This window comes from Mobula birostris, chromosome 32 (assembly GCF_030028105.1).
Source record: "Mobula birostris isolate sMobBir1 chromosome 32, sMobBir1.hap1, whole genome shotgun sequence".
NCBI classification, from domain to species: Eukaryota; Metazoa; Chordata; class Chondrichthyes; order Myliobatiformes; family Myliobatidae; genus Mobula; species Mobula birostris.
This window is the reverse complement of record NC_092401.1, coordinates 137,038-164,411: the sequence shown is the minus strand read 5'-3', so window position 1 is coordinate 164,411 and position 27,374 is coordinate 137,038. Positions and strand designations below refer to the sequence as shown.

Sequence of the window (27,374 nt, the reverse complement as noted above, 5' to 3'; positions counted from 1 at the left end):
AATACTTTACTACAGTATTCACTATGGAAAAGGATCTTGGTGATTGTAGTGATGATTTGCAGCAGACTGAAAAGCTTGAGCATGTAGACATTAAGAAAGAGGATGTGCTGGAGCTTTTGGAAAGCATCAAGTGGGATAACTCGCTGGGACCGGGTGAGATGTACCACAGGCTACTGTGGGAGGCGAGGGAGGAGATTGCCGAGCCTCTGGTGATGATCTTTACATCATCCAATGGGATGGGGAAGTTCTGGAGGATTGCAGGGTTGTGGGTGTTGTTCCTTCATTCAAGAAAGGGAGTAAAGATGGCCCAGGAAATTATAGACCAGAGAGTCTTACTTCAGTGGTTGGTAAGTTGATGGAGAAGGTCCTGAGAGGCAGGATTTATGAGCATTTGGAGAGGTATAATATGATTAGGAATAGTCTGCATGGCTTTGTCAAGGGCAGGTCATGCCTTATGAGCCTAATTGAATTTTTTGAGGATGTGATTAAACGCATTGATGAAGGAAGAGCAGTAGATGTAGTGTATATGAATTTCAGCAAGGCATTTGATAAGGTACCCCTTGCAAGGCTTATTGAGAAAGTAAGGAGGCATGGGATCCAGGGGGACATTGCTTTGTGAATCCGGAACTGGCTTGCCCATTGAAGGCAAAGAGTGGTTGTAGACGGGTCATATTCTGCATAGTGGTCGATCACCAGTGGTGTGCCTCAGGGATCTATTCTGGGACCCTTACTCTTCGTAATTTTTGAAGTGGAGGTTGTGAGTAAGTTTGCTGATGACACAAAGGTTGGAGGTGTTGTGGATAGTTTGGAGGGCTGTCAGAGGTTACAGTGGGACATTGATAGGATGCAAAACTAGGCTGAGAAGTGGCAGATGGAGTTCAACCCAGATATGTGTGAAGTGGTTCATTTTGGTAGGTCAAATATGATGGAAGAATATAGTATTAATGGTAAGACTCTTAGCAGTGTGGGATCAGAGGGATCTTGGGGCCCAAGTCCGTAGGATGCTCAAAGCAGCTGTGCAGGTTGACTCTGTGGTTAAGAAGGCATATGGTGTATTGGCCTTCATCAATCTTGGAATTGAACTTGGGAGCCGAGAGGTAATGTTGCAGCTATATATGACTCTGTTCAGATCCCACTTGGAGTACTGTGCTCAGTTCTGGTCGCCTCACTACAGGAAGGATGTGGAAGCCATAGAAAGGGTGCAGAGGAGATTTACAAGGATGTTGCCTGGATTGGGGAGCATGCCTTATGAGAATAGTTTGAGTGAACTTGGCCTTTTCTCGTTGGAGCGACAGAGGATGAGAGGTAACCTGATAGAGGTGTATAAGAGGATAAGAGGCATTGATCGTGTGGATAGTCAGAGGCTTTTTCCCAGGGCTGAAATGGTTGCCACAAGAGGACACAGGTTTAAGGTGCTGGGGAGTAGGTACAGAGGAGATGTCAGGGGTAAGTTTTTTACTCAGAGAGTGGTGAGTGTGTGGAATGGGCTGCCGGCAACAGTGGTGGAGATGGATACAATAGGGTCTTTTAAGAGACTTTTGGATAGGTACATGGAGCTTAGAAAAATAGGCTATAGGTAAGCCTGGTAATTTCTAAGGTAGGGACATGTTCGGCACAACTTTGTGGGCTGAAGGGCCTGTATTTTGCTGTTGGTTTTCTATGTTTCTTTGTTTCTACCATGAAAGTGTTCAGCATATGGAATGAGCTATCAGTGGAAGTGTATAATGCCGGAACATTCACAACATTTAAAAGGTATTTGGACGGTTACTTGGGTAGGAAAGGTTTAGAGGTATATGGGCCAAGTACAGGAAAAAGGGATTAGGTTAGATGAGAATGTTGGTTAGTATTGATGAGTTTCCACACTGTGTGACACTTATGACAAAGTCTGTCAGCATCTCCATGGAAGCAGACCAAGAACAACATGGATGAGAACCAAACGCTCTAAAAGGTGTGAAAGGGTTGTGACCATCCCTGGGTTTTCAAGGGGGTAAGGTAGGAAAAGGCTTAGTTAAAACAGCCCAAAGTATCCTGCCACATTCATTGCTTGTTGTTGAAAGGTTAGTTTGTCCTGACTGCTGGTTGGCCATTAATTTCCAAATTTCTTTGAGATTTATAAGAGAGGAACAGGCTTAAACCTTATGCCAACATTGCTCAGGGATACGTATTGAAAGTTGTACATTCCATACAACACTCATTACGGTCCCTCTTTAGTTACTTCAAGGCTGTGAATGAGGAGTACACTCTACAAGTGCACAATTCGTAATGGGATTAAATATTATCCAACTTGATGGACAAGGTGTAATTGTTGAATCCTTTTACAATATTTTCCTGCCATCCAAAGTATCTCAAGTTCAAGTTTATTATCATTCAACCATTTGCATGTTTGCCAAACAAACCAATATTCATCTAGACCAAGGTGCACAGCACAGTACATATAATTCACACACAACGCCTGAAGTAATATCTCAGAAGACTGATGTTTAGCATAAGATGCCCTTATGACACAAGTTAAAAATTAGTCAGTATAATGGTACTGACGTGTCATATATGCTGGTGTGGCCTGCGGGAACGAAGCAGATTCCTGTCACAACAGTTATTGTACGAGTGCTAGAGTACCTCCTATCTGATGGTGGAGGGTCAAAGACTGTGGGATGGGTGGGAGTAATCCTCGACAATGCTATGATCCCTGCATATACAGCATTCCTGATAAATATCTTGGAGGGGTGGAAGAGAGACCCCAATGATCCTGTCAGCAGTCCTCACAATGCTTTGTAGGAGCCAGGGGTTAGATGCCTTGCAATATCTGTAGCAGACAGTGATGCAGCTGATCTGGTGCTCCTGAAAAATGTGGTTACAATTGGTGGGGGTGGGGGAGCCTTGCTCACCTCGATCTCCTCAAAGGGGAGATGCCGCCACCTCCGTGTATTTATATAACCATTGAAACATGCAATATCCACTGGATATAATACAGAACTTCACTGTTTGATCCTGCTGGACACGAGGCAAAGCATATCACATTATAAGAAATTTATTAGCAATGCACAGGGAGTCCTTTCTTCTCACACTCTCATTCATGTTCTGAATATAAGGAAGGATTGTCAATAGTTTACCGCCATACTTTTCTTTCCTTTTCAGAATTTGTCACCATAATGTATTTCTATGTCACGAATTAAAGCTGTTGGTGTTTCAAAGCCTGTGGTCTGGTTTTTGTTTCATGACATTTTTTATTGCTTGGGACAAATGACTAACCAGTGTCTATTATTTCAGCTCAATTCTTTTGAAAGGTTTGCTGTAAACGCAAGTGGGCATGGACAAGGAACACTAAAAGTAAGTGTTGTTTGCAACTGTTCATTCTACTGAATTTATCAATGATATTCCTGTATTTACAAATCTTCGGCCCATTGTCCTCAAAACTGTAACTATTATCATTGCTGTACAATACAATACTCTGTACTTTACAATACTTTACATTTGGGGTCAGAACTGTTTGAACCATCCTATTTATGACAGACTACAGTAGGATGAAAAGATGTACAATTAATATTCTTCACAAACAAGAGAAAATCTGCAGATGCTGGAAATCAGAGCAACACACAAAAAAATGCTGGAGGAACTCAGCAGGCCAGGTAGCATCTATGGAATCCAATGCTGCTGAAGGGTTTTGGTCCGAAACGTCAACTATACATTTATTTCCATAGATACTGCCTGGCCTGCTGAGTTCCTCCAGCATTTTGTGTGTGTTGCTCAATTAACATTCTTACTCATTCTTCCCCATTCTGCAAAGGCTTAAAGTACAAGATCAGAAGGATGTAAGAGAAAGAGCAAAGTGTTAATTTGGAAAAGACCTGATTTTAAGAAGGTGAGGGAAGTCAAAAGGAATATATCTGAAAACCTAAATTAAAATGCAGGGGGTAAATATCTCAAAGAATATAAAGTTCAAGTCTACTGTCATAGGCATATATATCAGGGTGTAAATATTGTGAAAGCTAGCTATGAATATAAATAATATAATATGGTCCATCTGGTAAGGTGAGAGAGGGTAAAGGGGATGGGTAATGGAGGAGGGGCAGTTGTGGGGCATTACCGGAAGTCTGAGAAATCGATGTTCGTGCCATCAGCCTCCAACCTGATGGCATGAACACTGATTTCTCAAACATCTGGTAGTGGCCCCCAACTACACCCCTTCTCCATTTCCCATCCCCCTTTTCCTCTCACACCTTATCTCCTTGCCCACCCATCACCTCCCTCTGGTGCTTCTTCCCCTTTTTTCTTTCTTCTGTGGCCTTCTGTCTCCTTCACCAATCAACTTCCCAGCTCTTTACTTCCTCCCTCCTGCTCCTGATATCACCTATCACCTTGTGCTTCTCTCTCCCCTCCCCCAAACTTTTAAATCTACCTCTCAGCTTTTTTTCCTCCAGTCCTGTCAAAGGGTTTTGGCCCGAAACATCGACGGGCAGCATCCATAGATGCTGCCTGGACTGGTGAGCTTCTCCAGCATTTTGTGTGTGTTGCTCAGAACTAAAATTAAAATCCTTAAACATCACTGTCAATAGGCAAACATGGAATGGGAGAAGCAGTCACTGAGAGACACATGGAATAACGTGCATTACAGTATCAAACAGCATGCCTTAGTTTCTGCTAAGGATGTTAATAGAGTAAATGTAACATATTTAGTTTGGTTGAGAAAAGTAAATTTACTTCAAATTTGTCATACATTCAAGACACAATGAAAATACTTTGAGATTTGCATTTAGAGACATTTTTACGATGAAATTATTCATTATTTTCAGTTTATTTTAAATTCCAAATATGTGAGTTCATTACTCTCAACCCCTTCACTTTCTTTATCTCTTTCCTCTCCCTCTTGATACCACAAATCCCTCATTTTTCTTCAATCTATTATTTTTGCTTTATTCACATTCAATCTATTCCAAACCTAGCCCTTCTCTCCCACCGTACTGCAATAAATATCCATGATCAATTACAATTGCAGTTTTTTGTTTGTAGTTATTTTATGGGAAAATTTGCATGGAGGTAAAGTTCTGTAAACTGTTTCTTTACTAATCAGAGGAGACGCTGTAAGTTTGAAAACAGACAGAAGAAGCATATAAACTATTCATTAGGAATGAGTCTATTTCCTGAGCACAGGCAGGTAGGAAATGTGGTGCCATCATTTCAGGAAGAGAATCCAGTGAACCAAATCTGTCATAAGATCTGGTTTCACCTAGGGAACTGTTAATGAATTACAAATTTTGAGTCAAAGCAGAAGGAGACTGTGACAAAATACAGACAAGCACAATTAAGACCTTAAAGCCATAAAACATAGGAGCAGAATTCGGCCATCTGGCCCTTCGAGTCTGTTCCGCCATTCAATCCTTTTTTTAAAATCTCCTCCTCAACCCCAGTTCCCGGCCTTCTCCCCGTAACCTTTGATGCCATATCCAATCAAAAACCTATCAATCTCTGTCTTAAATACACCCAACGAACTGGCCTCCACAGCTGCATATGGCGCCAAATTCCACAAATTCACCACCCTTTGGCTAAAGAAATTTCTCCGCATCTCTGTTTTGAAAGGGTGTCCCTCTATACTGAGGCTGTGCTCTCTTGTCCAAGACTCCCCCACCATGGGAAACATCCTTTCCACATCTACTCTGTCTAGGCCTTTCAACATTCGAAAGGTTTCAATAAGAAACCCCCTCATCCTACTGAATTCCAGTGAGTACAGACCCGGAGCCATCAAACGTTCCTCGAATGATAAACCTTTCATTCCTGGAATCATCCTTGTGAACGTCCTCTGAATCCTCTCCAATACCAGCACATCTTTTCTAAGATGAGGGGCCCAAAATGATTCACAATACTCAAGGTGAGGCCTCAGCAGAGCCTTATAAAGCCTCAGCATAACATCCTTGCTTTTATATTCTAGACCTCTTGAAATGAATGCCAACATGGCATTTGTCTTCCTCACCACTAGCTCAACCTGCAAATTAACCTTCAGGGTGTTCTGCACAAGGACTCCCAAGTCCCTCTGCATCTCAGATTCCTGGATTTTCTCTCCATTCAGAAAATATTCCACACATTTCTACCATCAAAGTGCATAACCATGCATTTCCTAACATTGTATTTCATTTGCCACTTTCCTGCCCACTCTCCTAATCTGTTTAAGTTTTTCTGCATCCTATCTGTTTCCACAACCCTACCTGCCCCTCCACCAGTCTTTGTATCATCTTCAAACTTGGCAACAAAACCACCTATTCCATCATCTAAATCATTTATATACGGCATAAAAAGAAGCGGTCCCAATACCGACCCCTGCGGAACACCACTAGTCATTGACAGCCAACCAGAAAAGGGTCCTTCTATTCCCACCCGCTGCCTCCTACCAATCAGCCAATGCTTTAACCATGTTAGTAACTTTCCTGTAATACAATGGGCTCTTAAATGTAAGGAGCCTTCTGAAAGTCCAAATATACAGCATCCACTGCATCCCCTTTATCTATCCTACTTGTAATCTTCTCAAAGAATTCCAAAAGGTTCGTCAGGCAGGATTTTCCCTGAAGGAAACTATGCTGACTTTGTACTACCTTGTCCTGTGTCACCAAATACTCCATCACCTCATCGTTAATAATTGGCTCTAACATCTTCCCAGCCATTGAGGTCATGCTAACTGGTCTATAATTTATTTCTGTGGCTTTTCCCCTTTCTTAAAGAGTGGAGTAATATTTACAATGTTCCAGTCCTCTGGCACTATGCCAGAGTCCAGTGATTTTTGAAAGATCATTTCTAATGTCACCACAATCTCTAACACTACTTCTTTCTGAACCCTAGAGTGCAGTTCCTCTTGTCTGGGTGACTTATGAACCTTTAGTTCTTTCAATTTTTTGAGCACCTTCTCTCTTGTAACAGTAACTGCACTCACTTCTCTTCCCTCACACCCTTCAACATCTGGCACACAGCAAGTGTCTTCCGCAGCGAAGATTGATGCATAATGCTCATTTATTTCATCAGCCACCTCCTTGTCCCCCATTATTATTTCTCCTGCGTCATTTTCTAGCAGTCCTATATCCACTCTCATCTCTCTATTATTTTTAACATACTTAAAAAAAAACTTTTACTATCGACTTAGATATTATTTGCTGGCTTGCTTTCACATTTCATCTTTTCCCTTCTAATAATATTTTTAGTTGCTCTCTGTAGGCTTTTAAAAACTTCCCAATTCTCCATCTTCCCACTAATTTTTGCTTTGTTGTACGCCCTTTCTTTTGCTTTTACGATAGCTTTGACTTCCCTTGTCAGCCACAGTTGTACTATTTTACCATTTGAGTATTTCTTCATTTTGGAATATATATGTCCTGCACCTTCCTCATTTTCCCCAGAAACGCACGCCCAGCTGCTCTGCTGACATCCCTGCCAGCAGCTTGTTCTAATTTACTTTGGCCAACTCCTTTCTCATGCCACTGTAATTTCCCTTACTCCACTGAAGTACTGCCACATCAGATTTTACTTTCTCCTTATCAAATTTCAAGATAAACACAATCATATTGTGACCACTGGTTCCTAAGAGTTCTTTTACCTTAAGCTCCCTGATCGCCTCCGGTTCATTACATAACACCCAATCCAGTATAGCTGATCCCCTAGCAGGCCCAACGACAAACTGCTCTAAAAAGCCATCACCTAGGCATTCAACAAACTCACTCTCTTGAGATCCATTACCATATCTCGCATGACTACCACTACATTGCCCATTTGACTTGCCTTTTATATTTCCTGTTGTAACCTGTGTTTCACCTCCTAGCCACCACTGGGAGGCCTGAGGATAATTGCGATCAATGTCCTTTTACCCTTGCAGTTTCTTAACTCAACCCACAAGGATTCAACATCTTCTGATCCTGTGTCACATCTTTCTACTGATTTGATGCCATTCTTTACCAGTGGAGCCATGCCACCCCCTCTGCCTACCTTCCTATCCTTCCGATATAACGTGTAATTTTGGACATTCAGCTCACAACTATAACTATCCTTTAGCCATGATTCAATGATGGCCACAACATCATACCTGGCAATCTGTAACTAAGGTTGTAGAATGCTTCTGAAATTTGTAATTAGGGCATTTATTACAATTAAGTTTGCCAAGTAATTGCTATTAAGACAAGTGACTAATGCAGTAGAAATCGAACAGTACAATTCAATGTATTAATTATGCATATTGTTGACCTGCATCTCACAGTACCTTTACTGGTGGCCTTTTACTTCAGTCCCCATTTACTGAACTATATACACCTGCTAATAGTGTTGGAATACTTCTCCCCCACCCTGCCTCTGCATTTAATCATGAGCAGCCAAGTTCTTTGATTCAATAAGTTAGACTAACTACATAAATGGTATATGGCATAGGAGAAAGAAGGTGCAAGGCTTTCTGGGTCTGGGGGTGAACTATGGGTGTGAGGAAGAGAGACAGATACATCATGAAAGACAAAAGGAAGTGAAAGAGACGCCGGGGGAACAGAGAGGAAGTTATAGTGTGAAGAAGAAACGAAAGAGAAGGGGCATTGGGTAGCTGGCAGAGAGAAAAGAGGGAAGGGAGAGCAATAAACAAACATAGTTAGTTAGATTGATATAAAACCAAAATTAATTGACTCTGTAATTAGATCACTATATTTTCCAGTATATATTCCTGTGGTTCTAGTGTCATCTTTCTGAGTCATTCAAGATTCAAGTTCATTTGTCATGAGTACATCAAACACAGTGACGTATGTCATTTGAATTGACAACCAACACACATTCTCCACTACTTCCCTATCTTTCTATAAATTTTCACACTAGAATTGTCATACTTATTAATATCACTGACTGAAACCACTTATCACTAATTAGTATCATTTATCACTTATTAATATCCAGGCCAGAATTTTCATGCTATATGTCTTATTACAGAAATAGAACTAAAAGAAAATCTAATCAAACATTATTAACAAATTCAATCCAACCAGCAAAAAGGTGCAGAAATGCCAGTTAAACCGTAAAGAACAGATTCACTGCCCTTTTAGAAATGGGTATTGAGAAAAGATCAGAAGTTTCACTCAAGACTGTAAGTTATTTGATATAAATCAGTAAATACCCTTTTAGAGATATTAATATACTGCATTTCTCTATTTTATCAGTAGTTTAGCTTCTGATCGATAACCTGTTTCTTTTCTGCAGGTTTTGACAGCTTATTATGCATTGTTGCCTAAGGAGAAACAGGAATGCAAGAATTTCAACTTGGACATAGATGTTCAAAATATTCAGGCTGGTGAGCAATGCACTCGGACTTTCTCTAAATGAGTTTCTCAGCATTCGCCAAGCCAGATCAAACTCTGAAATATAACAAGAATCTTCACTGCAGTTCTTAGGCCTTTGTTAAGGAATGTTAAATAATATCCCAATATTTTTGTATTACTCTCTAGCCATTTTATTTCAATGAATTTTCTCTCTCCTTGCCTATCACTATAGTCTGTCTATCCTTATGCATATCTGCTGCCAGTCAAGGGTTTGGGTAAACCAAGAAAACAATGAGGCTAAAAGAGCACCAGGAAAGGAAAAGTTTCAGTTCCTTTTCAAGTTACTTACCTTTCAGTATCAGTGTTTCATGGATAAGTGTTATTCTTGTTGCTTTGTGAGGTTGAATAAACAAGAATTGCAAGGGACAAAGTTGGTCCCCTAGAAGATCAGAATGGTAATCCGTGAGCCAAAAGAGATGAGGGAATTCTTAAACAAACTATTTGCATCCGTATCTTCTCAGGAGAGAGATGTAGAGTATATGGAGGTGAGGCTGTGCGGCATCAGTTTTGTGTGGATGCTGTGTAATTTGCTACCCTGTTACAACAGACAGCACTCTGCATACGATTAAAGGAATTATATTTATGAAACTTAACTAAAGGGTTAGAAACCATAGAAACCATAGAAAAACTACAGCACAGAAACAGGCCTTTTGGCCCTTCTTGGCTGTGCCGAACCGTTTTCTGCCTAGTCCCACTGACCTGCACACGGACCATATCCCTCCATACACCTCCCATCCATGTATCTGTCCAATTTATTCTTAAATGTTAAAAAAGAACCCACATTTACCACCTTGTCTGGCAGCTCATTCCACACTCCCACCACTCTCTGTGTGACGAAGCCCCCGCTAATGTTCCCTTTAAACTTTTCCCCCCTCACCCTTAACCCATGTCCTCTGTTTTTTTCTCCCCTTGCCTCAGTGGAAAAAGCCTGCTTGCATTCACTCTATCTATACCCATCATAATTTTATATACCTCTATCAAATCTCCCCTCATTCTTCTACGCTCCAGGGAATAAAGTCCTAACCTATTCAACCTCTCTCTGTAACTGAGTTTCTCAAGTCCTGGTTAGTAAAGAAAAGAATCAGAATCAGGTTTATTATCACTGACATGTGACGTGAAATTTGTTAACTTAACAGCAGCAGTTCAATGCAATACACAATCTAGCGGAGAAAAAATAAAGTAAAATTAATAATAATAAATAAACAAGTAAATCAATTACAGTATACATATATTGAATAGATTTTTTAAAAAGTGCAAAAACAGAAATGCTGTGAGGTAGTGTCCAAAGATTCAATGTACATTTAGGAATTGGATGGCTGAGGGGAAGGAACTGTTCCTAAATTGCTGAGTCTGTGCCTTCAGACCTCTGTACCTCCTACCTGATGGTAACTGTGAGAAAACGGCATGCCTTGAATAAGGAAGTCCTTAAATAATGGACGCTGCCTTTCTGAGACACCACACCCAGAAGATATCCTGGGTATTTTGTAGGCTAGTACTCAATATGGAGTTGACTAGATTTACAACCCTCTGCAGTTTCTTTCAGTCCTGTGCAGTAGTTCCCCCATACCAGATAGCGATGCAGCCTGTCCGAACCCTACAGTACAACTATAGAGGTTTTTGAGTGTATTTGTTAACATGACAAATCTCTTCAAACTCCTAATAAAGTATAGCTGCTGTCTTACCTTCATCATAACTACATCAATATGTTGGGGCCAGATTATATCCTCGGAGACCTTGACACCTAGAAACTTGAAACTGCTCACTCTCTCCACTTCTGATCCCTCTATGAGGATTGGTATGTGTTCCTTCATCTTACCCTTCCTGAAGTCTACAATCAGCTCTTTCGTTTTACTGATGTTGAGTGCCAGGTTGTTGCTGCAGCACCACGCCACTAGTTGGCATATCTCACTCCTGTACGCCCTCTCGTCACCACTTGAGATTCTACAAACAATGGTTGTATCGTCAGCAAATTTATAGATGGTATTTGAGCTATGCCTAGCCACACAGTCATGTGTATACAGAGAGTAGAGCAGTGGGCTAAGCACACACCCCTGAAGTGCGCCAGTGTTGATCGTCAGCGTGGAAGATATGTGATCACCAATCCGCACAGATTGTGGTCTTCCAGTCAGGAAGTCAAGGATCCAATTGCAGAGGGAGGTACAGGGACCCAGGTTCTGCAACTTCTCAAACAGGATTGTGGGAATGATGATATTAAATGCTGAGCTATAGTCAACGAACGGCATCCTGGCGTAGGTGTTTGTGTTTTTCAGGTGGTCTAATGACTTGTGGAGAGCCACTGAGATTGCATCTGCCATTGACCTATTGTGGCAATAGGCAAATTGCAATGGGTTCAGGTTCTTGCTGAGGCAGGAGTTCAGTCCGGTCATGACCAACCTCTCAAAGCATTTCATCACTGTCGATGTGAGTGCTACTGGGCAATAGTCATTAAGGCAGCCCATATTATTCTTCTTAGGCGCTGGTATACTTGTTGCCTTTTTGAAGCTTGTGGGAACTTCTGCCCATAGCAGTGAGATGTTGAAAATGTCCATGAATACTCTCGCTAATTGGTTGGCACAGGTTTTCAGAGCCTCACCTGGTACTCCATCAGGACCTTCCGCCTTGTGAGGGTTCACTCTCTTTAAAGACTGCCTATCATTGGCCTCTTAGACAGAGTTCACAGGGTCATCAGGTGCAGCAGGGATCTTCACAGCTGTAGTTGTTTTCTCCCTTTCAAACCATGCATAGAAGGTGTTGAGTTTATCTGGTAGGAAACATCGCTGCCTTTCATGCTATTGGGTTTCGCTTTGTAGGAAGTGATGTCTTGCAGACCCTGCCAGAGTTGCCATGTATCCAATGTCACCTCCAAGCTCGTTCAAAATTGTCTCTTCACTCTTGAAATAGCCCTCCGCAAATCATGCCTGGTTTTCTGGTACAGGCCTGGGTCGTCAGACTTGAATGAAACAGATCTCGCCTTCAGCAGACGATGTACCTCCTGGTTCATCCACGGCTTTTGGTTTGGGAATGTACAGTAAGAGTTTGTGGGCACACACTCATCCACACAGGTTTTAATGAAGTCAATAACAACTGCAGCATACTCATCCAGGTTCAAAGATGAATCCCTGAATACAGTCCGGTCCAGAAAGGGAAAAGAACAAAAAGGGCCCATTATAATTAAAGAGTCAAATGTCCACAAGTTGGAGCTCAGCTCTTCCAAAAGTCATTCATATGCACCGATCCTCAGTCGACTGCGGCACTTTGCTCCAACAAATCACGGTCCCTCACGAGGTCGAATCCTATGACCGGTTCTCTCCAGCGTCTTCTCTCTCCATCTCCTGCCAATCGAAAGACCCAGCTCACATTCTAAAGCACCCATTATCTTCAACCATAACCCAAACACTGCTTCTACAGAAAGACCATTACTTTAGCAATGTAACCTTTCCCAGGGTGTTACATAGATGACAATGTAATGAATAGGATCAGCAAATTTGTTGAATACACTGAGATTGGGAGTACAGTAGACAGCGAGGAAGGCTATCATGGCTTGCAGAGGGATTTGCATCAGTTGGAAAAATGAGCTGAAAATGGCAATAGAATTTAATACAGACAAGTGTGAGGTGTTGCACTTTGGTAGAATCAAACATGGTAGGTCTTGCATAGTGGATGGTAGGGCACTGAGGAGTGTGGTAGAATATGTGATCTGGGAATATAGGCCTATAATTCATTGAAAATGGTGTCATAGGTAGATAAGGTTATAAAGAAAGTTTTTGGCACATTGACCTTCATAAATCAAAGCATTGAGTACAGGAGATGGAATGTTATGTTGAAGTTGTATAAGATGTTGGTGAGGCCTAATCTGGAGTATTGTGTGTAGTTTTGGTCACCTACCTACACGAAAGGTGTAAATAAAGTTGAAAGAATATAGAGAAAATTTACAAGGACATTGCCAGGTCTGGAAGACCTGAGTTATAAGGAAAGATTGAGAGGAAATCTGATAAAGGTATACAAAATTATGAAGGGTATAGATAGGGTAAATGCAAGCATGCTTTTTCCCCTGAGATTAGGTGGGACGACAACCAGAGGCCATGGGTTAAGGGTGAAGGGTGAAAAATTTAAGGGGAATGAGGAGAAATTTCTTCACGCTGGTTTGTGAGAGTGTGGAACAAGCTGCCAGCACAAGTGGTGCATGAAAACTCGATTTCAATGTTTAAACAAAGTTGGATAGGTACATAGATGGAAGGAGTATGGAGGCCTATGGTTCCAGTGCAGGTAATGTGAGTAGGCAGTTTAAAAGACTCGGCACAGACTAGATGGGCTGAAAGGCCTGTTTCTATGCAGTACTTTCCTATGACTATTACTCAAAATGAAACTCGAGAGTAAGATCAACCATATCAGTAACATAACTACAAGTATTAGCAGCAAACCTGATATAGTTTTGCAATCATCCAACAGTCAGATATATCCCAAATGATTTATGCTATTAGGCGTCCCAGCAGTCAAGAATTGTCCACTTGCACAATTCCTCAAAAATTGCAATGTTTTCAAGGTATTTAAAACTGCAAAGAATTGATTTCAAACAGGATTTCTGATGGAAAAAATTAGAACTTGGAAGCAAAAATGAGGGGAGAGTTGAGAATACAAAACATTTCACTTGCTGGTGATGGAGTTTGGATCTGGCTGTCTCAAAAGGTGGCAGATGGAGAAACTGTACCTTTAAATAATGAGCAAGGGTACTCGAATCTACAATTGAGAAATGTGATTAGCCTTTTGTTTTTGGAAAATATGGTCACAAATGGCCATAAAGCCTCCATCTGATCAGTAAGCTCCTTGAGACTATGAATATTATAGAAACATAGAAACATAGAAAACCTACAGCACAATACAGGCCCTTCGGCCCACAAAATTGTGCCAAACATATCCCTATCTTAGAAATTACTAGACTTAACCATAGCCCTCTATTTTTCTAAGCTCCATGTACCTATTCAAAAGTCTCTTAAAAGACCCTATCGTATCCGTCTCCACCACCATTGTCGGCAGCCCATTCCACACACTCACCACTCTCTGAGTGAAAAACTTACCCCTGACATCCCCTCTGTAACTACTCCCCAGCACCTTAAACCTGTGTCCTCTTGTGGCAAGCACTTCAGCCTGGGAAAAAGCCTCTGGCTATCCACACGATCAATGCCTCTCATCATCTCATACACCTCTATCAGGTCACCTCTCATCCTCCATTGTTCCAAGGAGAAAAGGCCGAGTTCACTCAACCTGTTTTCATAAGACATGCTCCCCAATCCAGGCAACATCCTTGTAAATCTCCTCTGCACCCTTTCTATGGCTTCCTTCCTGTAGTGAGGCGACCAGAACTGAGCACAGTACTCCAAGTGGAGTCTGACCAGGGTCCTATATAGCTGCAACATTACCTCTCAGCTCCTAAATTCAATTGCATGATTAATGAAGGCCAATACACCATATGTCTTCTTAACCACAGCGTCAAGCTGCGCAGTTGCTTTGAGCCTCCTATGGACTTGGACCCCAAGATCCCTCTGATCTTCCACACTGCCAAGAGTCTTACCATTAATACTATATTCTTCCATTATATTTGACCTACGAAAATGAACCACTTCACACTTATCTGGGTTGAACTCCATCTGCCACTTCTCAGCCCAGTTTTGCAGCCTATCAATATCCCACTGTACCATCTGAAGGCCCTCCACACTATCCACAACACCTCCAACCTTTGTGTCATCAACAAAATTACTAACCCATCCCTTCACTTCCTCATCCAGGTCATTTATAAAAATCACAAAGAGTAGGGGTCCCAGAACAGATCCCTGAAGCACACCACTGGTCACGGACCTCCATGCAGAATATGACCCGTCTACAACCACTCTTTGCCTTCTGTGGACAAGCCAGTTCTGGATCCACAAAGCAATGTCCCCTTGGATCCCATGTCTCCTTACTTACTCAATAAGCCTTGCATGGGGTACCTTATCAAATGCCTTGCTGAAATCCATATACACTACATCTGCTGCTCTTCCTTCATCAGTGTGTTTAGTCACATCCTCAAAAAATTAATCAAGCTCGTAAGGCATGACCTGCCCTTGACAAAACCATGCTGACTATTCCTAATCATATTATACCTCTCCAAATGTTCATAAATCCTGCCTCTCTGGATCTTCTCCATCAACTTACCAACCATGGAAGTAAGACTCATTGGTCTATAATTTCCTGGGCTAGCTCCACTCACTTTCTTGAATAAAGGAACAACATCCTCAACTGTCCAATCCTCCGGAACCTCTCCCATCCCCATTGATGTTTCAAAGATCATTGCCAGAGGCTCAGCAGTCTCCTCCCTCGCCCACCACAGTAGCCTGTGGTAGATCTCATCCAGTCCCAGCGACTTATCCAACTTGATGCTTTCCAAAGGCTCCATGAGGTGTTTGAAGTTGGAGTAGATTTTACAGGTCAGAGGGTTCTAGGGAAGGAATTGTACTGTCTAAGAAGAAATGGTGAGAATCTGGGTGCTGCTGGTTATCCTCTTGCTATTGAATTAATTCCACAGAGCAGATAGTTCTGCATAATTCAAATTTGATTGAAAATGTTGAATTCGTTAGAGGACTCCCTTCAATGCAATTGAATTGTCTTCTGTGATACTAAGCGTCAGATAAGTAGCCAGAGGAATAGCAGCAAATCAGCAGGTTGACAGTTCAAAATATAAGCTGCACATGAAGTCAGTTTCAGCTCTGTCGATAAAACTGTTCCTCCCAGAAAAATCATGGATTTAAGCTACACTCAGCTAGTTGAACAGCTGTCCAAAAGGGCAATATGGAGTGAGTACTGCACAGTCAGACATGATTTATTCCAAATCAGATACTCTGCCAAACTCCTGTCTGATCTCTCAGGTTGATGTTATTCCTTGGCGAACTGGTCAAGTTATTCCTGAAAACCTGCACATGGATGCAGGGCTGAAATCTTGCTTCCATTTTCTAGATTACAGCAGCAAATGTATCAGAAAGTATATTTTTAAGTTATATAAATTACATTGAAGAATGCACTTCCACTTTATTCATGTTAGAGTTACAATTGGAAATCAAATTGTTTGTGATTACAATAATTCACCTTCCTTTACATATTTGTAGCCAAGCGACCTGAAGGTGCTCAGAATTCTCTCCTGATAAAAATCTGTGCACGGTAAGTGGCTCAAACCTCAATGAGTTTGCAGTTGCATTTGTATTTTGTTATCAGGCAAGAAGTTGGTTTCAGGAATTAATGAGAGAAAACTTGAGAAAAGAGGAACTTTGGATAACTATGAGGCTTTTGATCCTGTTTCAACATCCAGTGAGATCATGTCTGAGCGATGATCCATATCCTGTTTTATTTATCCTTCAAAAATGCCTGTGACTTAGTTCACAAATGTAGGATTATTGCCCAAACATTTATTGCCATTTTAGAAGGAAGTTCCAAAGCGAAGAGACAGTGCATCATTCTTTCTGATTGTGCTGAACATCCCTATTTTTCAAAAAAATTAAAATCAAATTGAGCTTCCTATTAAAAAAAAGACACAAAATCCTAAAACAGGACCTATGGAGGAGCACCCCTCACAGCAATGAGACTCCCAATCATTTCCCTGTGCTGCAGTTAGGGTCCTCGGCCACAAAAGGCAGATGATTGAGCGCACAGAAATGCTCATCGTGGTCGAGGAGATACATTGCTCCTGGCAAACTGAGTGTGATAGGACAGTGGGATGGAAGCCGGAGCTGATGGAGAAGAACGGTGGTAGAAGTGTGGCTACAAAACCTGCTGAGCCCACTGGGAAGGACTCTGCTTTAGTGGTCTTCTTCAGGAATGAGACTTGACACATATTGTGCAAAGAAATTTGTATCACACAAAATATGCCAGTCCTCTCTTCCAAGAGTGAATAACCCCACAGAATGAAGCTCATTATTTCAAGCTATCAGCATATTATTGTTTACATCTTGTAGAGTGGTGATCCTCTCACTAATGGGGTTTCATGCAGAGATGGTTGAGAGGTGCCACTGATTAAGAACTATTCATCACTGGTCCTCATCAGAAGTAACCTCACTTTGCTCTCCTCTTTTGTTTCAGTTGCTATACGCTCCAAAGATCCACTGTGGGCTAATCTGTTTTACTTTGCCCTTTACAGCTATCATGGTAATAAAGAATCCTCAATGGTCATTTTAGATATCTCCATGTTGACTGGATTCTCTCCAGATACCAATGATCTTGGTCAAGTATGTCATGTTTTATTCATTAAGAATAACTTGAATTTATTTAGCAGAAATATTCATGTACATATTTCAAACTAAGGTTATAGAAGAGATAGGTGGAGCATATATTCTGATGGTTTTGAGATCTTCTGCGTGGGCTACAACCACTAGCTAGCAAAGAGAATCAAGTGTTCATAAAAATACCGGAGTAGCCCTTATAGCTCAATTGAACTTTATTATCTCTATTAAAATCAGATAAGGTCAAGAGTGAATCTACCAGTAATGTGTTAATGTAGAAGAGGTATTCAGGACCTCTGAAGCACAATGAACAAGAATATATTAATCCACTGCTCTTCACTAGCAGGATACCATCTTTCTTCCCCTGACTTTCACCACACTATGCTTCTATACCTTTCTTACCCTTCAGTACCATCACCACTCTCTCACCAATCCAACCTGCTGGTGTTCCCCTCCTTCAGCTTTACCTTGAAATCTTTTTGTATAATCCTGCCACCAAATGGGTTTGGATTTTTGACTTGCTTAATTTGCATTTCTTTACTGATTGACTTTACAAACCATGCATTATTAAAATTATTGCACTCTGTTTCTAGCTTAAAAATGGAATTGAGGATTATATATCAAGATATGAAATTGACAAAGCATTATCCACCAGAGGATCACTGATCATTTATTTAGAATCGGTAAGAAGATTCTTATATTTTGCAATTATAGAAAAATATACCAAAAAATGTAATAGTCTGTTGACCCCCATTTTGTATTTAACAAGTTTAAACATGTGCACTGGAGATTATGATCAGATGCTGGATTTACGTGGTGTTGGGTTGAGGAGAAAACTTTGTTCAAAATTAGGAGAAAGCTTCGAGCCCTTCTTCAAAAGTTGTTCCAAGAGAACATTTGCAGCCAAATTTATAACTTGTCTGACAAGGAACACTTCCAATAGGACAGCACTCCCTCAGAGCTGCACAGAAGATTTAGTATTCAAGTTTTTAGCGTAGGGCCTGAACCTGCAGTTTCTGACCTGGAGGTGATAAATGAAATGTTACCCACTGAAGCCAAACAAAACCCAGTGCCTTCTCACAATAAATGACAAGCTTAACCCAAGAAATATGTTAAGGGCTCCATAATGATCATCTCTTCAAGACTAAAATGGTTGCAAAACAAGAAGCTGGTATGCTTCTTTTTTATATTTAAATGCTTAGGAATAAACTAAAGTCAATCATATGGTATAAAAATATCAAATAGATTAAAACAACACTAAAAGTCCAAAATAACTTTAAAACATTTGGTAAAATTTAAATTAATTGATTCAAAATAATGTACATTAGCTGAACTCCATCCCTTGGGGTTTAACCTTTCCATTGAAGTGGATGGATGATTGCATGAAAATGTTTTAAGATAAAGAGTACAAATGCCATGCTGTGAGTACATTCTCCACAATCCTCTACTGGATTCTATAGCAGGCACCGCAAGAAACTGGAAAGATACTACTGTTGTTTCCTGCACATACTCCTTCAGATTTACTGCATGCATAAACAAGCCATGTTGTCACATGGACATCAGTCCTTCTATTCCAGTTGGTAGGCCACATCATTGACATGCCTGACACTGGATGCAAAAACATGAACCAGACACTCTACTCCAACTTGTGTCATAGATGATCATCACTAGATGGACAGAGGAATATAAAAAAAGCAGTTATTTTCTCAAAGCTTCCATGGTGAATAGGCAATGTCTCTTGGCAATTTCTCTTAGGAATTACTGGACCATGGCCACTTAAAGCAGAAAAGGAACATATGGGAGAGTATAAAAATCTGTGTGAATTGCAGAAGGAATACACTACATCACAGGATACACCATGTCCCTCCTTTGAGGTTTCTATGTGTCATGCTTTGGCTTTGTAAATCATCCCCGAGTCCATAACCCCAGTGGAAGCTAGTTGTTTTTGATCCTGAGACTCTGCCTTTGAAGTTGGAGAAGAACCCACAAGACAAAAGCAAAGTGCTGCAAATATGAAATGTGGGAACTTCTGGTAAGACACAATAAGCTGGACAGAAGTTGGAGAGAGAATAAGAGGTGGCCCTTCAGCATGAAGCTCTTTCCTTGGAAGTAGGTAAAATTACAGTGTAAACAGGTTTTAAGGGAAAATAGGGGGAGGAATGGAGAAAACAACAGGAAGGCCAAATAACAGAGATTTAAGGAAAATTAATATTAATAAACAGATGACATGCCTGGAGGAGGTACAAATGGGAACAGCAGAATCATTGTAAAAAACTATGTCTTTTCAATAGCTCAAAATCTGATATTAATTAAAACCTCCCTTAACTGTTCCTGCATAATTCCCTTTGAGTAATGCCATAAGTTGGTTCAAGAAATGGATAATTTAGACAATGTGATCACTTGAAAACACTAGATCGGGTTTATTGAAAATCACATGCAATACAAGCAGGAGAAAGTAACAATCTCTTTGGCTTTTGGTAAGTTCATAGTCCAGAAGAGGTAAAGTATAGTAGATAATGTTGTGCTCATGAGTTTTAACTTTCTAAAGTGATAATAAGTCTTTCTTATTAATAATTTTATATTTAAAATTTAGTCAGCTTGCGTTACTCAATGTTTCGTATATCAACATGGTGCAGGTTTAATTTATTTTAAATGCTTCTGATGTAACCAGTATATTAAACAACCATTATTGGGGAGCAATGCTACCAATAATACTATCCCAATTTCATTAAATTCACATATACTGTTTTATTTTATGTGTTGTGGGTATTCCTTCATTACCTGTCAGTAACTATGCTTGAAATGATGGCAATGACATCCCCTCTGGAACCCTGATATCCTTCTGCTGAAGGGATTCCCACAGAATGCGTGGGAATTCTGGAATTTAGAACAATAGCAACAGTGATAATTTCAGGTTAGGCAGCATCTCTGGAAACAAATTAACAGTCGATGTTTTGGGCCTAGACCCTTCTTCAGGACTGGAAAGGAAAGGGGAAGGTGCGTCAGGAACTGAGCAATTGTACTCTGATGCATACACTGTGGCTTTTTATCCAAAACAGGTATCAAACCTTGAAGACACTTGTGTTGCATTTAAAGTACACCAATTCTACAAAGTTGGACTCATTCAACCTGGCTCTGTCAAGATCTATGAATACTATGATACAAGTGAGCACTTAGATGGCTGCTTTATTAATTGAGCATAAATTTTTGTAATGAAATTTGTTAATGATTATTGTAAGTATATAAATACTTTCTATTTGGAAAAAAAAGAATGCCACATTGCCTTAAAACAAACTAATCAAATGAATTAGTGATAAAATTCCAAAACAACACATTACACATTTATTAATTTGACCATTGAAAACTGTTGATAAATGCTCAGTAAAAGGTAACTCTAAAGGATTTCAATTGATTTGTTCCTAATATTAGTTCATTTCAATTTGTTTTATTTTGATAATGAAAACTGTACTTTTATACATAGCAGTTTGAGCTACTGCCAGACAGAAAGCATTTTAAGAAGTCAGGTATTAATGTTCTAATTAACTGCTTAAATTTTGCTATATTCACACTATTTTTCCTCTGGCTATAGCAAAGAGTTGCACTAGATTCTACAATGTCCCTGGAAACAGCGGGATGCTTAGTAAAATCTGTCAAGGTGATGTGTGCAAATGTGCCGAAGGTAAGATACATTTCTTCCATACTGACTGCACCATCCTATTCCTTCATCGCAATGTTAATCACAAATTCTGACCTAATAAACTCGGTGCGCTCGAAAGAAAACAGAGAAGTACTTTGTACAATTGTTGCAGCGAGTGCTTGGTGAAAGGCGGCTCCATCATTTTTTTGTAAATTTCTGTGGCTGAAAAAATTTCAGATGTAAATAAAATTACAAGTAATTGATTTACTTGTTTATTTATTATTATGTTTTATTTTATTTTACTTATTCTTTTTTCTCTCTGTGCTAGATTATGTATTGCATTGAACTGCTGCTGCTAAGTTAACAAATTTCATGTCACATGCCAGTGATAATAAACCTGATTCTGATTATTATGCAAATCATTTGGCTCATCCACATCCTGCATTTGCCAGAGCTATCAAAAATAGAACATTTCTAAAAAAATCAAAAACTAGGAAACAATTTTAAAAAACACAAATTATTCAGAAACCTGAAAATTCAAATAACTTAAATTCAAATAAATTAAAATTATCAAATCATCTACCTTAATCATTCGCTGCTTTTCCCTTCCTTTCGTATCAATGGGGACATTTTCACCAGCTTTTGATCAGCTTGTCCAAAATGCTTCACTCCTCTTCGCCATGATAGCAGGATACCAATATCCATGCTTGTACATTAGTGTCAGTTATAGGAGGTAATATCAGTGAGATCTGATAAAAAAAACCATGAAATTTGAAAAATTCATGGATGTTTAGTAAAAATTAAACCACCAAAATTCTTTTTTTTTGTTGGTTAACCAACATCATGGGATGAATTGCATTGAATACTGTCATATATTGTATATACATAAATCTCTTTGACTGTGCTACTGCCCTAATATTTAGACCTCTGTTCTAAATAATTTTGTGTGACTGTGAATTTAATGGTAACATCCAGTCTCATCGGGTGAGTTTTTCTTCTGTGAAAATTATTTTACCTCTAGAGGATTTAAGGCTCAACAAGTCAATGTTCATTGTGGGTTCGGTGGTGTGACTGAGGCAAACACATGACCCTCCATCTGATTCAAAGTCCAAGACAAACTGAGCCATTAAAGTTGCAACAGCTGGTTCATTCATTACAGAATTCTTACCTGTCAATCATTTTGGTTTGCTGTTGAATCATATCCCCAAATTAAAACAAAATGTTTCAAAAGCTTCTACTAAATACTCTACTAGAAAAATATTAAGGAATAATACATTCAAGGAAGAAATATGAAGTTTTACACCTTCGGTGTAGTAATAATGATCGTACATTGAACAAAATAAACTAGTAAAGGAGGTCAAATCAATCAGATAGTTCAAGAAGTGTTAAAGGGGAAAGAGGAGAATAAATATTTTATTTAACAAACAGTACTAATTCACAGTTAAAGAAAAGATTAGTATTTGAATTTGGGCTAATCTCATCTGTACTAGTGTACTGTTGCTGTTACTAAACAAGTCTGGAGGCCAGGATAAATAACTTGGGTTCAGACTTCATTCTGACAGTTGGACAATTTAAATTAAACTTAGCAATTCAATTTGTACTAAAATAAATTGGGAGTCAATTATACTGAATTGACACATCAACAGGAATATAAGAAGGAAATCTGATGCTAGAACTCTGAAATAAAAACTAAATAGGTTAAGAAACTTCTGTGAAGAGGAAACAGAATTAATAGCTCAGAATTAACATTTCAGAATTCCTGAATGGTGATGGACCTGAAATATTTACTTTTTCTCTTGACAGAATTCTGACTCACTGCAGACTATATCCATGTGAAGCTAAATGGTTGAAAAAATCTCTAGGGAAGGAAAGTTGTACATTATAATATCAAAGACCTTTTGAGCAATGGAAGATTAAAAATGGAACATTCCACCCTTGTCTTTAAGAATTTTAAATGATGTATAGAGTTATTTCAGAAATTCAATCCCCCTTTCTCTGTGTCTGTAGGAAGCTGCGTTTCCATAAAGACAGAGGAAAAAGACCCTGAAAAACGTGATGAGGTGTCATGTGCCGCAGGAACAGATTACAGTAAATATATTCCTATTCAAGCTATATTACACATCATCTGAACAATCCAACAATTTTACACATCTTTCATTATTTTATATTTAATCATGTTTGATCATTGTGTTGATTAAAACTTGATTTCTACCAGCATTTCGATGAAGTTAAAGGATTCGGTGGCTGTACAAAGTATTGGAATATTGATCTAAAATATGTATTCAAATCCTATCAATGCAGATGTGAAATTAAATATAATTGACATTAAAAAATTAGTATGAGTAATGATAGCTGTTAAGCTACTGTATTGTTGTAAAACTCATCTGTTTCAGTAAATCCTTAGTCTACTAATCTACTATTCTGATTCAGAGAGTAGTAGGAGGAAGAGGAAAGGTACCATACGATGTGCTCCATATATGGCTTGCTCTTCCAGTTATGTGTATATAATTTAATGATCTTTGAAATGGAGAGAAAAGGGAAGATTTCTAAAGCAGTCACCAAAAATTGCACAGTGTATATAAGGTCCTCTCCACATCAGCCAGAAGAGTCTAGGTGACACATAAAATGCCCTTGCATCTTGCTGTCAAAGCCAACCTACACAGGACAAAATGCATGAATGAATGAATCCATGTTGAACTTAATTTAATAGCATGCTACAAAATTTCTGTACTCTCATCATTAAAAAAATTAAGACTTTTTTGTAAAATGTATGTTTTGGAAAATCTCCCTCTTTTGAGTGCAAACAATGGCATGGAAATTACAATCACATATCCTAAGAGACAATGAAATTTCATTCAACACTTCACAGAATGCTACAGTACAGTATGTGCTAAAGTCATAGTTTTATGATGGGCCTTCTTTGTGTCTTGGTCTCCTTCCTATTATGTATCATACTGACGAGGACTCCTATGTCTTTTTAAGTAAATGTCAGAACTGTTGTTCTTTTGGCTTTCCACTCCATGATAGCAATTAAAAGTGTCCAAGTTCACTAGAGAGCAGATGGAGATGTTCAGAATTGGGCAATGTTCCACCAGGAATCATAAGGATCCAATAGTAGAGCATTTTCCAGGTTATATAAAGCACTCTAATGCTATTTCATGTTTGATTTAGCCAATTTCAGCTCTTATTTTTCAGTCAATCAAATGTTTCCTTGTGCTAAAATTGGCATAATTCAATTTCCAGGGCATTGCTTTAATTTTTTTTTCTCTCTCTAGTTTACAAAGTGAAATTCCTTGATAAGGAAAAGAGAGACAATTATGTTTTCTACAAAATAAAAATTCAGACTCTTATCAAACAGGGTGAGTAATTTTTATACTTTTGCATGATGAGCAGCACACAGCAAAGACACATCAAATCAAATCAAATCAAATTTAACAATCACACATGGATACAGCCAAGCGAGATAGTATTCCTCTGGGACCAAGATGCAAAACATATTCAAAATAGCAAGGGAGAAGAAACACACATTGTCATGCAAAAAAACTCATAGTCCAAGACCCTGACCACATGTCACACAAATGACAAACAAAAGATAATCTGCAACTGCTGGAAATCTGAGCAACACACACAAAATGCTGAAGAATCTCAGTAGGCCAGGCAGCATCTATGGAAAACTTCCCCAACAGCTCTAACAAACCTGCCCATGAGAATATTGGTCCCCCTCGGGTTCAGGTGCAACCTGTCCCTTTTGTACAGATTATCTATCCCCCAGAAGAGATCAAAATTATCCAAGAACCTGAAGGCCTGCCCCCTGCACGGCACATTAATTTGCCAAATCATCTTGTTTCTACCCTCACTGACTCTCATTGAATACTCTGCTACTCCAAACTTATTTTATAATTAGCAAAACATATTGAGCATTAAGATTAAATCAGCCGCAATTTAGAACATTCCCAAAAAAATTTGACAACCTGAAACAATGGTGAATAGGATCATCTAAAACTGCTAATTATTATTTCAGGAAGTGATCCAGTCGCTGAAGGAGAAGTGCGTAAACTAATCACACATGTCAACTGTGATGATAAATTTTGCGTGGAATTGAACAAAGATTATCTAATAATGGGACAGAGCTCAGATCTGTGGCAGGAGGAGGACAGGTAAGGTGCAAATTCTGAATCATAGTTGATCTTTATTCATTCTTGAACTTTTCACACAAATAAAATTTGGGTACATGAGAAACTACTGTTAAAGATGAAAATGTAATTTCATAACAAATTCAGACAGATTAATATTGGATTAAGTCCCAGGATGATAATTTACACAATTGACACATGGAATGGAAGGAAATTACATATATACAGGATATTTTACCTGCCCAGGACATCATCACAATTTCCAAGCAAAGGAAGCAAGTCAGTGCTAAATTGTGACATAACGTGATTTTGTCGAGCTCTAATTAGTAATGAACTGATTACTTACGTCACGATCCCTGGGAAGTCCCCAGGCTCCTACCTAATAACATAGAACATACATACATAGAACATAGAACAGTACAGCACAGTACAGGCCCTTCGGCCCACAATGTTGTGCCGACCCTTAAACCCCGCCTCCCATATAACCCCCCACCTTAAATTCCTCCATATACCTGTCTAGTAGTCTCTTAAATTTCACTAGTGTATCTGCCTCCACCACTGACTCAGGCAGTGCATTCCATGCACCAACCACTCTGAGTAAAAAACCTTCCTTTAATATCCCCCTTGAACTTACCACCCCTTACCTTAAATCCATGTCCTCTTGCATTCAGCAGTGGTGCCCTAGGGAAGAGGCACTGGCTATCCACTCTATCTATTCCTCTTAATATCTTGTATACCTCTATCATGTCTTCTCTCATCCTCCTTCTCTCCAAAGAGTAAAGCCCTAGCTCCCTTAATCTCTCTAATCCAGGCAGTATCCTGGTAAATCTCCTCTGTACCCTTTCCAATGCTCCCACATCCTTCCTATAGTGAGGTGACCAGAACTGGACACAATACTCCAAGTGTGGCCTAACCAGGGTTTTATAGAGCTGCATCATTACCTTATGACTCTTAAACTCTATCCCTCGACTTATGAAAGCTAACACCCCATAAGCTTTCTTAACTACCCTATCAACCTGTGAGGCAACTTTAAGGGATCTGTGGACATGTACCCCCAGATCCCTCTGCTCCTCCACACTACCAAGTATCCTGCCATTTACTTTGTACTCTGCCTTGGAGTTTGTCCTTCCAAAGTGTACCACCTCACACTTCCCCGGTTTGAACTCCATCTGCCACTTCACAGCCCACTTCTGCATCCTATAACAAAGGAAATAAAACAAGGAGTAGGGTTTTCAATCCCTCACATCAGCTCAGTCATTAAAAACAAACTTTTATCTGAGCATTACTTACATTCCAGGAGTTGTTAACCTCACATTCCAGGAGTTACTTAATATCTAAAAGCATTTCAACAGTGCCATGAATATATGCAGCCATGGAACCCCTGCTTATGAATTCTATAAAGAGATGTTTAACATTAGATGAAGATACTTAGACTATAATACCATAAAATATAGGGGTAGAATTAGGCAATTTGGCCCATCGAATCTGCTCTGCCATTTCATCATGGCTGACCTAATTTTCCCCTCAGCCTCAATCTCCTGCCTTCTCCTGTATCCCCGCATGCTCTGACCAATCAAGAATCTATCAACTTCTGCCTTAAATATACATAAAGACTTGGTCTCTACAACTGCCTGTGGTAAGGAATTCCATAGATTCACCACTATCTGGTTAAAGAAATTCTTTCTCATCTCCATTCTAAAAGGACTCCCCACTATTCTTAGACTGTGTCCTCTGGTCTTAGACTCTCCCAACATAGGAAACATCCTCTCCACATCCACTCTATCAAGGCCTTTTTTTTTGATAGGTTTCAATGAGGTTTCCCCTATTTCTTCTGAATTCTAGTGAATACAGGCCCAGAGCCATCAAACACTCGTCACATGACAGACCATTCATTCCTGGAATCATTTTCGTGAACCTCTGTTGAACCATCCCCAGTTTCAGCACCTTCTTTCTAAGATAAAAGGTGCAAAACTGCTCACTATACTCCAAGTGAGACCTCACCAATACTATATAAAGTCTCAAAATTACATCTTTGCTTTTATAT

General features: G+C 39.6%; 1 protein-coding gene across 1 annotated transcript in view; it reads left to right on the top strand.

The window, feature by feature from the left end:
* The window catches only part of LOC140191280 (complement C3-like), a 215,486-nt gene that overhangs the window by 186,336 nt on the left and 1,776 nt on the right, over window positions 1-27,374 (top strand). Inside the window, exons 31-40 of the mRNA XM_072248549.1 lie at window positions 3,268-3,327; window positions 9,199-9,289; window positions 16,454-16,505; window positions 17,479-17,566; window positions 18,154-18,243; window positions 20,620-20,725; window positions 21,150-21,239; window positions 23,205-23,285; window positions 24,473-24,556; window positions 25,219-25,354. Coding sequence (XP_072104650.1) covers window positions 3,268-3,327; window positions 9,199-9,289; window positions 16,454-16,505; window positions 17,479-17,566; window positions 18,154-18,243; window positions 20,620-20,725; window positions 21,150-21,239; window positions 23,205-23,285; window positions 24,473-24,556; window positions 25,219-25,354 — 878 coding nt within the window. The remainder of the gene's footprint in view (window positions 1-3,267; window positions 3,328-9,198; window positions 9,290-16,453; window positions 16,506-17,478; window positions 17,567-18,153; window positions 18,244-20,619; window positions 20,726-21,149; window positions 21,240-23,204; window positions 23,286-24,472; window positions 24,557-25,218; window positions 25,355-27,374) is intronic.